The sequence below is a fragment of the Ruditapes philippinarum genome, unplaced genomic scaffold (assembly GCF_026571515.1).
Source record: "Ruditapes philippinarum isolate M1 unplaced genomic scaffold, ASM2657151v2 ctg3010_1_1_1_1, whole genome shotgun sequence".
In the NCBI taxonomy this organism is placed as follows: Eukaryota; Metazoa; Mollusca; class Bivalvia; order Venerida; family Veneridae; genus Ruditapes; species Ruditapes philippinarum.
This window is the reverse complement of record NW_026859144.1, coordinates 72,456-88,279: the sequence shown is the minus strand read 5'-3', so window position 1 is coordinate 88,279 and position 15,824 is coordinate 72,456. Positions and strand designations below refer to the sequence as shown.

General features: G+C 31.5%; 1 protein-coding gene across 1 annotated transcript; it reads left to right on the top strand.

The window, feature by feature from the left end:
• Nucleotides 1-5,666: 5,666 nt before the first annotated feature.
• Nucleotides 5,667-9,112, top strand: LOC132755410 (uncharacterized; the record flags this gene model as incomplete). Its single annotated transcript, XM_060746276.1, is given in 5 exon segments — nucleotides 5,667-5,678; nucleotides 6,549-6,663; nucleotides 7,973-8,061; nucleotides 8,654-8,753; nucleotides 8,951-9,112. Coding segments are annotated over 4 exon segments (432 nt in total). The 3' UTR covers nucleotides 9,079-9,112.
• Between the last annotated feature and the right edge of the window lie 6,712 nt (nucleotides 9,113-15,824).

The following is a 15,824-nucleotide window of genomic DNA, read 5'->3' as shown; positions in this document are numbered from 1 at the left end:
ACAGGAGGCTTTTCAATGAAAACGGCCATATTTCGCAATATGCTCATGGGGTAAAAGGTTAATTAAAAAAATAAAAAATGTCAAAAAACAACAAGTTTTTCACCAAAATTCAGTGTTAGGGCACATGTTAACATGAAAAATCTAGTTTTTGGGTAATTCCAAGGTTTTTCAAAATCATTTTTTGTTAATTAAAAAAATAAAAAATGTCAAAAACAACAGTTTTTTTCACACAAAATTCAGTGTTAGGGGGCACATGTTTAACATAAAAATTCTAGTTTTTTGGTAATTCCAAGGTTTTTTCATCATTTTTTTTGTTAACCTTTTCCCTCATATAAGCTGTTTCGACGGCTTTTTGCCCCACCCCTTTTTTGAGGCCTCAAAAAACAGTGAAAAAATGCCACTATTTTTAGGCCCCAAACCACTGGTTTTTTTCGTTTGAGAAATAATGTTAAAAAAGTGACGCACTTTTTCGGCGCCGTCCCCATCCCAAATGTTACAATCAGGGGTTTGCCAGAAGGGGATGTGCCCCCTTCTGTTTGTTTTGGGGGTTTGAAGGGGGGGTGGAGTCCCCCTCATTCGCCAAGAAGATTTTGGACATGTGACAGGCTAAAAATGGCCTCAGTCGATCCTTAGGGTAACTAGTAAACCGCGCTGAAAAGCCCCTTTTACTCTATCTCAAATTCATGAAGAAGTTGCAGCACTTTGAAAAACTCAGGTTTTGAATGGAAAAAAAAAACAATGCAAAAAAGTAGTGATTTTTTTGGCAATTTTGAGACCCCCCGTTGCCATGGTAAACAGGAAATTTACGATTGAGCATATTGTTAACAGAGGCTATGGTGTAGTCCCACATTTTGTGCCAAGTTTCATCAGTTATTGAAGCATTTTTCATAGTTTCATAGCAGTTTGAAATTGTTACAGGAGGCTTTTAATAAAAAAAGGGCCCTTTTATTTCGAAAATAATGCCCCAAGGTTAAAGATAAAAAAAACCACTTTTCAAGATTTTGCAGTTCTTTTTTAAAACCTTTTTCTTTTATTTAAGTGCGGTTACAGCCCACTAACTTCAGAAAGGCTTTCAACATTTACACAGGGAAAAACCAAATAAATTGGGATTTAGAAACTTAAAGCAGATTTTGTTTTATACAGCGGTTTTTTCAGGGAAAATTTTTAAACCTTTTCCAATGAAAACAGGGGCCGTATGGTCCCCAAAAAAAACGAATGAATTTACCCCCTTAAAAACAAAAACAATTGGGGGAACAAATTAAAAGGATTTATTGTAAGGTCTATAAAAGGATGAACCTTGGGCATTCTAAAAACAAAATTTTAAAAAACCCAGGCCCCAACAAAACCCTAATGGGCGATTATATAAAATTGAATTAGGAATTTGGGAACTAACAAATAAAATACATGTACAAGTTAAAGAGATTTTCTGCGGCGATAAGTTTTAATAATTTAAAGATATTTCATTGATCTGTTTTCAAAATTGTTTAAAAAAAAAAACGTTTGTATCACGAATTTGAGATTACTCTTGCAAACGTCTTGATGATATGGATTACATCACTATTTTCGAGTTAACATTTAATTCTTTTAATTCTTTAATTGCACTTGAATATACTTTCATAACACCAACCCAAATATGTCCCAATAATGTAAAAAATTTTTAATTTAAATTTTTTTAAAACAATAAAAGGGTTGTTACTTTAAACCGATTACTGCTCCTTCAGTCCCCAAAAAAACAGGTCATGCGCTCCTCCATCCCCTAAAAATTTTAAAAATCGGAAAAATACCAATACCCTTTAGGGGAATTGCCCAAAAAATCAACTTTTTTAATTTTCGAGAAAAACAAACAGGGGCATATGCCCAGAAAACTTTTTAAACAGACCCCTAGCTAGTCAAAACGTGAAACAAAATTTTTAAAAGAAGAATTTTTATATTTTTTTTTATAAAATTGGGGATATAACGTTTGTAAAGGGCAATTTTTTACTGAAACCTAAAAATTTAAAATAAATTTAACCTATTTCCAGCTTTTTTTTTTGTTTTAAAAAAAAAGAAATGTTGGGGTTTAAATAGATAAAAAATAAACTAACCCCCAAATATTAAAAACTTATTATTTGTAAAGAAAAATTTTTCAAATATTTTTCGAAAAATTACAAAAAGGAATTTTAATTTTTTTCTTTTTTTTTCCCTTTTGTAAATATGTAGTATTTTTTAAAAATGAGCAGCTAAATTTTGAAAATTTTTTAATTTTGTTTAAGAAAAGGAAAAGTACTTTTTGTTTTGGGAAGTACGTATTTTTAAAACATTCATATTGAAATTTTAAAAAAAAATGTATATTTGGATACTAAAACGGTCGTTTAATTCAACGAAGTATTTTTGAAATTTTAAAAGATAGAAATTTACTTTTTACTTTTCTCATAACTTTAAACCAAGAATTTTAGACAAAAGCCCGGGGCCTTAATTCCAAATAAAACCACCCCTTTTAACACATTGTTTGTGAGGAATAAAAAACACATTTATGTAGATTTGAAACTGATTTTAAAAGTATTTTGCTCAAACCAAAAAGCGAAAAACATGTTTCCCTCAAATCATAATTTAGAAGCGTATTTGCATAAAAAAATGATATATTATTACATTGTATGTATCTTGAATCTTTTCATTTTTCATGTTATATTCAGTGTGTATGCCGTTTTGTTTTTGGAAGGCTATATCATCTTCATATTCCGTCAGTTTCAAACACAACAACTAATAGATGCGTCCTTATATAGTTCGATGCTATTAAAGATAATGAAAAAAAAACTTCCTGAATGCCGCTTAATTTAAATTTGTGACAGTATACGGAAAATACTACAACGCCTGTTATAATTGTTTCAAGTGGTACGTATATATCCTCGGTCTATTGAAATATAAACAGTCTGTAGCAGTTAGCTCCCATGATCAATACAGTGGCGTAACCATGAGGCCAGTTTTAAAATAGTTTTAAAATGGTTCATTCGAATTAATTTACCACTAAAATGATTGTCTTTTTTAATTTACGGCTATGCAATTGGACCATACGTTATCATGTTTTTATCATGTTTCAGACATACTTATTTTTTATCACCAGTATTCTGATTAAGGTTGCGAGCATTTAAAGTACTTTACAAGTTGATATGTACATTGTATGTTTCTGAATAACTAAGTTTTAATACACTTGCGATGTGCTTGACATAATTAACATCTATTGCAAACAGAAATAATTTGACAATTTAAATAAACAAGCTATTTAAGATAGTTGAATATCGATATAGAGATCAATAGCACTAAATTATGATATCATAGTACATCGTTAACGCAAGAGAAAACAAATCGGGAAAATTATGCAACTCAACACTTTTTATTCTTAAATCTTATCAACTTTTTTCATACCAGATAATGAGTACGCTACATACAATTTTTTACTCTGAATTACTGCTTGATAACCTAATCTTACCATGTCCTATGAAATGAGGTGAACATACACAAGGCTGAATATGTTTTATCATCGGATACATCATTCTTTCTGAACATGTTAATCATAATTCTTGTTCTGTCTCTGCAACAACGAGCAAAATATCCTTCATTTATACATATAAAGTTTATTCTTCCATATACTGTCAATTGGTTAGACTTGAATTTGGTGAGACTTTAGAGCTTAAACATTAATTTTTGAGGTTCGTTTGAAGTGACAGAACCTTAACTGCATTGCTCAGAAAATTGAGCTTCATTTCTGTACTTTTTTCTATCTTTCTTTTGTAAACAAAATTTAAACTGATTAACAACTTTTATGAAAAAAGATGTTCTCATTTAAACATCTTAAACGATTCGTAATATCGTCAGAGTAAGATTTCATTTATCTCTATGCCCATTTTCTTGTCAGTCTTGCTATGAACTCAAAACGCATTTTTAGTTTACAGTATTTTAATTTAACTTCAATTTAAAACTGTTTTGTCAGCTGCTAGCGTGTCACTTAAGTTTTAAATGCCTGTGTAAATCTCAAAAGCTCAAGCATTTTGCTCGTTGGGAATGATGCGGGACTTACTGTCCATATTTTTGTCAAATCCTGAATGTAGACGCAACGTTTAAAAAAAAGTCAAAATGTGTATCCACATCATTGTTACTCTCTTCGAAATTCGAAGTTTCTGTCGGAAACTTTCATTATGAGAAACCTGCAGGCCTATCTGACAGTAAAGTGCCAGGTTTGATTTTAATTTCATAATAATCTCTTCAACCCTCTTTCTTTTTCCTAACATTTTAACTCAAACAAATGGCATTCTTTCGCCCTTCTTTAAGCCCCTTCTGCTACCCGTTCCTTTCTTCCTTTCCTTGCTGGAACATTTCACTTTACTTTCTGCATTTACTCAGCACTTCAATAATTTGTAGCTTCAAAAAGCGTAAGTTTTCCTGTAAAACAAGCAATGAAAGCAAACACAAACTATATTACTTTACTAAGGACGAACTTATGTTATACATCGAAGGTACCATATACGTATACTTTCAACGTAGTGCATATAAGTTTGTGTTTGATTTAAGTATAAAACTATAAGATGAATAATAAATATATAAATGGATAGAGGTATACTTAGCGTTGACAACATCCACGCGAAATCAGAAGAAAAGAGACCAAAGCGTCTTCGAGTTACTAGTGGAACAGGGTTTAAGTGATCAAGGGCCCAATTACCTTGATCTTTGTCCCACTTCCACAAAACTAATAAAAGTCATCCACTAGTGATGACCAATCTACACAATCGGAACATCTCGGCTATTTTTTATAATAACCTCGGACTTCATACGAATTGAAAGTAGTTCTTAAAAGAAGGCTAATCTGATAATATATAACAAATGTATATACTTGACATCCTAATGTAAATAAAGTCTATTTCGGTAAAAAAAGAAATTGGTGATATCATCTTGAATGCTTATGATAATTATTGTTGACATCTAAATTATATGAAAATTGACATGTGAGAACAAAAAAGAATTTCATCTGCATTAGATAAAAATCAAATATATTATAAGACATTCGTGATTATAATTGTTCTTTTATTATTATTTATGAATGACACATTTCTCACACACAAACAAAACCTTGGTTTGAAATGTCAGTGTACTATTGTGAATGTTTAATGTTAACTATCTAAAAACATTTATCTCTATGTCACTTGTATTATTAAATGTTTATACGGAAAGAAAAAACTAATGACGCTCGCGCATAAAATTTCTTAATTTATAATTATATGATATTTAACTGAATAATATAATTTTCATTTCCTTCTAATAATCAAGTAAGTCACTTGCAAGGACAATAAAACACTATAAATATCATTCAACAAGGAAACTACTGTTCAAATAGAACTTTTCAGTAAAATGTAAATGTTACGTTTACGACAAGTTAATTGCAAATGTCAACCAAAAATTATAATTGTTAGAAATAAACATAAACATGAAGCACAAAAGTATGGTTGTAATTAAGAAAAAAAAAAGAAAACTTAATGTGCAAAATCATATCACATATGAAAAAAGTAATGCATGCATTGTTCATCAAGGTTATTTGCTCTATTATATATATTAACATTAAAAGTGAAATGTTGTCACCACTTGTTTAAAACGAAACGTTGCGTAGTTTTGTGGATTATTGTGAAGGGACACGCTGCGAGCAAGTAAATGTAAGTTTCCTTACAACATACTTATAATATTTATATTTCTCTATTTATTTTAGTTTCATGCATGTACAATGACTACGAAACTTGTCGTTTTGATGCAAAAAAATAAACCATTCTGTTCTACGGCCTTCATGGTCAATTCTTGCGCATCAAAACTCCAAACCGTACTTAATACCTTTCATTTAGATCATAGTTTTTTTTTCTTATTCGGACTTTTAGTGGTATCGGATTTCCAGAAGGAAAATGCCTTTTAAATTTGCTAATCGCACTCTCCAGAACTTGAATCTCCCCTCCAAAAGCGGGCGTTTCTTTTTTTCGGACATTGATACATTTGTAATACACTTTTAGAGCTTATGCAATCATACAACCAACACATTTATAAATCGATAAAATAACATATAAGTATTTAGTAAGTGCCCTTCTTAAACACGTTCAAATTACTTTGAATCTGAAGGATTTGTTTGAATTAAATTCTACTGCCGTTGAATTCATTTGTGTTACAAAAATATTAAATAAAAGTTGTCCATTTAACGTAATACTCATTTTCACTGTATATGGACCATTTGACAGTTGTTTCCATAAACGAATTTTAAATGTCTCGGCTAACAGGGTACAAAATTTAGATTTTAAGAACTTTTCTCTGATAAATGTTGTGTTCTTTCCTGCTTAGAAATTAAAGATTATATTTCTAATTCAGTTATTTCAAAATACCAAAATGATGACAATCATCAGCAAAAAAGGGTCTGGTCAGGTTAAACGTTTCTGATCGATTGTTTTTGTTTAAATTTATGACTTTCTGATAATCAAATTTGATTTAATTGTTAACAGTCTTGAAATACGTCTTTATTATATAACATTGACACATTCTTTCAGATGTCAAAACTGTTGTTTGCTGTTTCATTCCTCTTGTCTTTGTCAATGACAACTGTTTCGGCATGCACCTGCGAACCGAGAACCTGGATAGAACAATTTTGCAACGACCCATTAGGTTAGTTGAAATATTTTTATTATGTACACACAAAGCTAATCGGAATTTTCATTTTCAGTCGTGTGATTGATTTTCTTTTTGTTTCAAACAGATTCAATCTTTGAAGTCATATGATGAATAGAACATGTAACTGTTTACAACATCATATTAAAAATATATATTTTTGAATGCAAATAGGGGTTTGAGTATTTTTTTAAAAAACAAACGATTAAGCTTATGTTTGCTCCACTCCCCTCCCACTTCCCTTTGAAGCATGTTTGAATATCCGTAGATCTGTGGGTTTATAGACCAGACCTAGACGGTACTACAACGTTAAAGCAGGCGTAATGTTGTCATATAATAAAATGTCAATATGCATGGCATTAGATTTTGTTTGTACAGCTCAATAGGGACAACATTGATCTAATAATCCAAGGATCTCTGTTAGGGCCTAGGGCGAGGCATAATTTATCTGTGAAAATTGATCTCCGACATGGTGTCTAATGGTCATTTGTCTCTCATTGCTGATTGAAAATGCATGTATAAGTCGTCGGTCGCTTGCGGAGAAATAAGTAAATACTGGTAAGTTATCGAGGGAAGCTTGTTTGGTGGATCAACTGTCGAGATATGACTAAACTTGTGTTACAATCGACGTTAAAGGGATACTCAGGCAAATTATTGACAAAAATATCGAAATTCTCTTATGTACTCAAATCACGCTTAAATGACATTAGTGAAAGTCCCAGCATAAATTTCTGTATAATCTTTTTTATATTTTAGGTTTGAAGCATAAATATATCTATTATGTTGAACGAAATTTAGCCGCCGACAGAATCACCGAGTAGTTTTAAAACTAGTCGTGTGACTTGAACAAACCCTGGAAGTTACAATAACAGATATTGTGGATATTGTATGATTGAAACAAACCTAAATCATTCATCTGAGGTGCTTTTTAATGTTTCCAGAGTTCACTGTGACAACTAATGTCAAATCTTAACGCTCTAACCTGACCCGCGTGGGTCAAGTAAGGAAACCACCATTTTATTCTTCATAAGGAGAAAAGTTCCTGTGACTGCCTGGTGTATTAATGTTAAGGACATTGACAGATTAATGAAAGAAAAATTCAAAAGGAAGAGATGAAAATTTTGCCTGTGTCTCCCTTTAAGACCAGAAGAAACAAACGGGGGCATAAATGTTAAATAAGTATCTCTTGTCATTTTTTTACATTTTTATTCTTCAATCCCATTGACTTTATTTTATAAAATAGAATAAAACACAAAGTGTACCATTATCATTATATTGCTATTATGAAAGTTTAATATCTTTTCAGCTGGGATATTTTACATTAAAGACGATGGTATTGTCACTGGGAACTGGAGAGTGTACGACGTCGACTTTGTAGTTCAATTCAGACCTTTTGTAAGTTTTATGACATCTGAAAAGTACTCATCATACTGAAGCTCACCATTCAAGAATATAATCATTTACTGAAACAAATTTTGTCTCTTCTTATACAAGACAAGATAGGATTGTTCTCTTTTGAAAACGACGTCATTATGCTTTTGTTTCTAAAATTTGATAAGAATCATAATAAATAATGAAAAAGAATCGTTTTAAACCTAACCGAGCCTGCAATATTTTCGATTTTGCCAAGTTGAGCATTCTCAAAATCTTTATTTACCTGTTAAAGTCAACCTATAATAAAAAACCGGGGATTCAGTCTGGAAAATGCATTTTGTAAATAAAATTATATTTTAGCAAACCTGTTGCAATAGATGCGATTTAATATGGGGAAAATGTTAAAAAAAACACACATTTAGTGTTCTAGATACTCGGTATACTGGTAATTAGAACAGCGCAGTGCTTTAATAAAAATGCCGTAAATATTTTGACAAATAGCTCAGGTATTACAAGTAATCATTTCTGAACTTGTTATCCAAATTGAAAATGTCCTGGTAGTTCACACATTCCAAGTTATGTATGTATAAAAGATAATTTTATTATCGCATAGGATATCCCAAAGAACCCAGACTTCAGTAAATTATATACACCAACAGAAAGTGCTGCGTGTGGAGTTTTGCTAAAGAAGAATAAGTATTATGTTATTACAGGTAAATAAAAAATTAATTAAATTATTCCTTGTATTGGAATACAAATGACAATGTACCAATTGTATTTTCGGTATATATTACTATACCATAACTGTCATAAAATCATTTTTGTATCTTTTTTTTTTTAATTTGATTTGATCCATAAAATATGTAATTCATTTCGCAATACAAAAACATTCGTTTTATTATTACTTTAGGATCCTTCAGCATGGATAGCGGAAAATGCCCTCTGATGACGACAAACTTATGCACTTTACAGAAGCAAATTGCGCATCCAGGTGCGTTCACACCTCCCGACTGTTCCTCAATTTACCAAATCGCTTAAATTCTTTCAAATGATTGTTAACAAAAGAGAAATGATATTGATATAAATTTGTGACTTTGTTATTTAGTATTCAAATGTTGTCTAACATTTGGAATAAGGCTAAGATGATACAAGTAAAAAAATTTAGAAACAAGTATTTTTTTTTGGACCAGATAAGATAATTGCAGGAAATGATGAATTATAATAACAATCAATTCAATAATCTAATGCAAGTTAGAATAATACATTTTATCTTTGCTTAAACGAAAGTGAAAAAGTTGGTAGGCTACCTTCATTTGAATTATATTCCTGAAAAATATAAGTAAGTAAACTCGGTGTTGGTCATACTCTTTTACAAGTACATCAACGAATTCTACATTAAAACGAGTCTTTTTTACCCTTCGCCCGCCCTAAAAATATAACAACAACAACTACAAAATTAACTCATGTACCGTGCTTAATTTACAGACATCTTATCAAGTGTTCTGTGAACCACATTTCGCGCTATCAGACAAACATATAAAAGTAATTATTCCCCATCGAATCCCTTTTCTTTAAAGACAACGTGTACCTTCATCTTATCACCAACATACAATAATACAATAGTAAGTATTCCTTATTTTTAATTCTATACCGCATATACAATAAAATCATGTATGGGTAATTGATAATTGATTATTTATTTGAAGGTTGAATCGTCTGGAATTTCCTTGTATTTATATATCACATTCAGAAATTTGAGTAATTTGCTCGAATTTAAATTCATTTGATTTATTTAATGGTCGAATTTTTAATTTTTTTGATTTATTTTAATTAATCGTAAAAATTTTTTAGGTAAAAAATCCTTGCTGTGTATTTTCAAAAACTCAAAATTTTCCAAAAAACCTTTTGGTATTGGATAAATTTCACATTAAATTTTAAAAAATAATAGTTTAGAAAATTTCGCGCCCATAAAACAGTGTCTTCAGTTTTTCATTTTTCTGTGAAAAATTCCCTCTGTATAGGTAAATTAACCAGTAGGGATTTATTAGTTAATTTTTATTTTCCAAAAAATTTTTTTTGAACAAAGATGGAGAAAAAAAATTTTTTGGATAAAGGGACGGGGTTCTTTTTTTAAAAATGAAATTTTTAATAATTTGTCACTTCGCAACAAATGTAACAGAACGCATAAACGGATACACAGTGATCACAATTCACGTCCTAGTTATTTACTTACGTTTATTCCGGATTATATTGAAAATTTTAAAGAAAGGAAAAGAAGCATTTCCGCATTATTTACCAATGTTCATATAGAATTACATTGAAAATTCAAGTAAAGTAAACAGGCATTTCAGAGTTCAATAGTTTTATTGTATAATCAGTTCATTAAAAACAAACGCGTTTCTTTAGCTTTCGACGTCTAGTCTTTTTCAGAAAAAATTGACTTTTATAAAATGACAAATGACGCAACGTCCGTTTAACTATACGCTAAACAGAACGTGACATTAACACGGGAATAAAACTTGGTCAAATAAATACAGAATCTTTCATGAACATAAATACAGCAATATACAATAAATCACACATATAATATGGATCTGCACAATGTGATACAAAAATTCTCATAATCAATAATAATAAAAAAAAACTTTGATATGAGACAAAACATACTACATGTATTTGTATACCGGCGCAATAATGACAAAGTTATATATTGTACAAAACGTTTGCATTCATACCATTAGGAGATAATGTCTTAAGCTTATGAATCCAGTATGATTCTTTTAACAAGCGTTCCATATCATCGGAGACAATTTCTATAGGCATAAATTTAAAATCCTTAATACAATGATTGTTTTTATTAAAGTGTGTAGCGACATTGGTCAAAAATAAAGGATCGGAAAAATTGTTGATATCAAACCTATGACTATTCATGCGTTTAGACACTTGTTGCTTCGTTTGACCAACATATTGCTCTTTACATTCATCAAAAGTGACAATATATATAGAATATTTCGCAGAACAATCAGTATTATTATGTACATGATTATTCTTACCAGGAATATTAGTACTACTTATATTGCTTTCAATAATGGTGCTGCAATGTGTACATCTACTTCCATTACATTTGTATGAACATTTCGCATTTTTGTTATTAAACCTAACATTAGAATTAACGAGAATGTCTTTTAGATTTTTAGGCCTTTAAATGCAACCAAAGGTTTTCTTTCATGAAGCTTTTGCACAGAACATTTGCTTGAAAGTTTAAGTCAATCCCAATACTTTTTAATGATATTACTAATATTAGGTATAGTTGGGTTATACACAACAACAAAGGGAATAACACTGCCATCACTTGTTTTGTTGTTAGTACACTGGGATTCATCCTGTGTTAGACATGAAACCTTACTTAGTGCATTATCAATAACATTGATAGGATAATTTCTGTCTTTGAAGAAGTATGTACGTAAATTCTGTAAAGAATCGTTGAAAACATTATCTTCAGAAATGATACGGCGATGACGTTTTCCTTGACTGTACGGAATACCATTTTTACAAGACACTGGGTGACAGGAAGAGTATTCTAAATACTGATGAGTATCTGTCTCTTTAACATGTATATCAGCGTGTATAATATTGTTTTTGTCTAATGAAAAGTTTACATCTAAAAATGATACGAGATATTTAGAAACGTTCGCTGTAAATTTTATAGATGGAAGAAAGTTATTCAAACTATCATTGAAAGCATTTAAATCATCAAGGGAATAACTCCATATACAAAATATATCGTCAAGAAAACGGAACCATAAACGGGGTTTTAAAGAACGCTGGCTTAAAAAGTCATGTTCAAATTTACCCATAAAAAAGCGAGGCGTAAGAGGGTGCCATAGAACTTCCCATTGCTGTTCCCATTTTTTGTATATAATGATCAACGTTGAACTGAAAATTATTATTTTTTAGGACTAAGGAAAGCAATTTACATATTTCATTACATGAAAGTTTTTTGGGGGGATTTCTCTCTAAAAAAATGTCTGCAAGATTCTTCTCCGTCTGTATGGGGAATGTTCGTATATAGAGATGTAACATCTAACGTAACAAGGTAATGTTCTCCCGACCCAAGAGAAGTGTTTTTAGCTCACCTGAGCACGAAGTGCTCAAAGGTGAGCTTTTGTCATCACTCTGCGTCCGTCGTGCGTCGTGCGTCTTTAAAAAAATGGCGTCAAACTTTTCAAACAACATCTCCTCCTAAACTACATGGCCAATTGCAACCAAACTTTACAGAAATGATCCTTAGGTGGACCCCTTTCAAAGTTGTTCAAAAATTTAAATTCCATTAAAAACTCTGGTTGCCATGGCAACCAATAAGAAAAACTTAAAAAATCTTCTTCTAAAAAACCGTAAGAGCTAGAGCTTAGATATTTGGCATGAAACATCTTCTAAAGAGTGCCTACCAAGTTTGTTCAAATAAAAGCCCTGGGGTCAAAATTGGCTCCGCCCCGGGGGTCATTGATTTTCCTTATATGTGTATAGCAAAAACTTAAAAAAATCTTCTTAAAAAAAAACCCAAATAGCTGGAGTTTAGCTATTAAGCATGAAACATCTTCTAGTGAGTGTCTACAAAGTTTGTTCAAATCAAAGCCCTGGGGTCAAAATTGGCCCCGCCCCGGGGGTCATTGATTTTCCTTATATGACTGTGTATAGCAAAAACTTAAAAATCTTCTTTGAAAAAACCCAGATAGCTAGTGTTTAGATATAAAGCATGAAACATCTTCTAGTGAGTGTCTACCAAGTTTGTTCAAATAAAAGCCCTAGGGTCAAAATTGGCCCCGCCCCAGGGTGTCTTTGATTTTCCCTATATGCATATAGTTAAAACTTAAAAAATCTTCTTTTAAAGAACCCAAAGAGCTAGAGCTAAGATATTTAGCATGAAACATCTTCTAATGACTGTCTACAAAGTTTGTTCAAATAAAAGCCCTAGGGTCAAAATTGGCCCCGCCCCCGGGGGTCATTGATGTGCATATTGTAAAAACTTTAAAAAATCTTCTTTTAAAGAACTCAAAGAGCTAGAGCTAAGATATTTAGCATGAAACATGTTCTCATGGGTGTCTACCAAGTTTGTTCAAATAAAAAAGCCCTGGGGTCAAAATTGGCCCCGCCCCGGGGGTCATTCATTAGCTTGACTTTTTTTTTTTAGATATATACATATTATATATATACACATATATATTTAATATTTATATATAAATATATTTAATATTTATATATAAATATATATATATATATATATATATTATATATATATATATATATATATATATATATATATATATATATATATATATGTATGTATTGTATGTATATGTATATATATGTATATATATATATATATATATATATATATATATATATATATATATATATATATATATATATAAAGGGAGATAATTAAATTCAATACAGTTATACTTTCCCTGCGTGGGATCACTTAAGATACAAGTGTGCAGATAAATTGATAGAAATGAGAGAATATATACACACATACCACCACATCGATATGCCAGTCCAATTACGGCACAGCGCCTAGCAGAACAGTCATGAAAGCATAGCCACTGCTCATCCACCATCACAAAAATGATGGTTTCAGAACAGCTTTATACAGTCACAAACTGCACTACACATTGAAACAAGCTCAACATTCACATATATAGAGTTTGTTCTCTGTTAACATATCTCACAAATCAACGATGACATTTTATTGTCTTCTTCACTGATTGGACCAGAGAAACTATATATCTATTTCCGAAAGTCAACTGGATCCCGTAAGATCAAGTAGATCCGTAGGATACAATGAATATATATGTGAATGTTGAGCTTGTTTCAATGTGTAGTGCAGTTTGTGACTGTATATAAAGCTGTTCTGAAACCATCATTTTTGTGATGGTGGATGAGCAGTGGCTATGCTTTCATGACTGTTCTGCTAGGCGCTGTGCCGTAATTGGACTGGCATATCGATGTGGTGGTATGTGTGTATATATTCTCTCATTTCTATATATATATATATATATATATATATATATATATATATATATATATATATATATATATATATATATATATATATATATATATATATATATATATATATATATATATATATATATATATATATACATGCATACATATACAACCAAGTTTGTTCAATTAAAAGCCCTGGGGTTAAAACTGGCCCCGCTCCAGGGGCCTATATACAGGTGAGCGACTTTGGGCCATCATGGCCCTTTTGTTTAGTTTGGCAATAAAATCCGAAGTGTCCCTGATATACGAAGGTAGTTTATGTGTTAATGGCGTTAAAATGGAATCTAGGTACTTAGAAATACTTAGAAAGATCGGACGTCCAGGCTTACCTAAAGGGTATAGTTCTCTATACTGCTTATGAATTTTAGGAAGGATATTAAAGCCGAAAGTACGTACATCTACCGGAAAATGTCAAATTCATCTAAAATATTCCCGTTTACCTTACTTAATTCATTAATACATTTTAAAATTTTGCTATGAATTGAAGATGACGGGTCATGATCGAGTTCAGTATAATACTGGGGATTATTAAGTTGCAATGTAATCTTCTTTGTTCATTATCACTATAGTACTTGATTTATCAGCCTTTTTAGCTCACCTTGCACAAAGTGCAGGTGAGCTTTTAGGATGGCCAACCAAATGGCGTCCGTCGTCTGTCGTCCGTCCACATTTTAAATATTCTAAGGACATCTTCTATGATACCGCAAGGCCAATGTTAATGAAACTTGGCAGGAATACTCTTTGTATGAAGCTCTATCAAGATTGTTCAAAGAATTCCATTTCATGCAGAACTCTGGTTGCCATGGCAACCGAAAGAAAAATCTTTAAATATCTTCTTTTAAAGAACCGTAAGAGCTAGAGCTTAGATATTTGGCATGAAACATCTTCTAATGAGTGTCTACCAAGTTTGTTCAAATAAAAGCCCTAGGGTCAAAATTGGCCCCGCCCCAGGGGGTCATTGATTTTCCCTATATGCATATAGTAAAAACTTAAAAAATCTTCTTTTAAAGAACCCAAAGAGCTAGAGCTAAGATATTTGGCATGAAACATCTTCTAATGAGTGTCTACCAAGTTTGTTCAAATAAAAGCCCTGAGGTCAAAAATTGGCCCTGCCCCAGGGGTCATTGATTTTCCCTATATGCATATATAAAAAACTTAAAAAATCTTCTTTTAAAGAACCCAAAGAGCTAGAGCTAAGATATTTGACATGAAATATTTTCAAGTGAGTGTCTACCAAGTTTGTTCAAATAAAAGCCCTGGGGTCAAAATTGGCCCCGCCCCGGGGGGTCATTGATTTTCCCTATATGCATATAGTAAAAACTTAAAAAATCTTCTTTTAAAGAACCGTAAGAGCTAGAGCTTAGATATTTGGCATGAAACATCTTCTAGTGAATGTCTACCAAGTTTGTTCAAATAAAAGCCCTGGGGTCAAAATTGGCCCCGTCCCAGGGGGTCATAGATTTTCCCTATATGCATATAGTAAAAACTTAAAAAAATGTCCCTAGTGTCAAAATTGGCCCCAAAATGTTCTTCTCTGATTTGGCAAAGGCTACAGATTAGATATTTGGCATGAAACATTGTGTAGTAGACCTCTATCAAGATTGTTCAAATAATGGCCCCGCCCTGGGGGGTCATTGATTTTCATTACATACATATAGTGAAAACTTGAAAAATCTTCTGGTCTGAAACTAAATGGCCTAGAGCTTTGATTT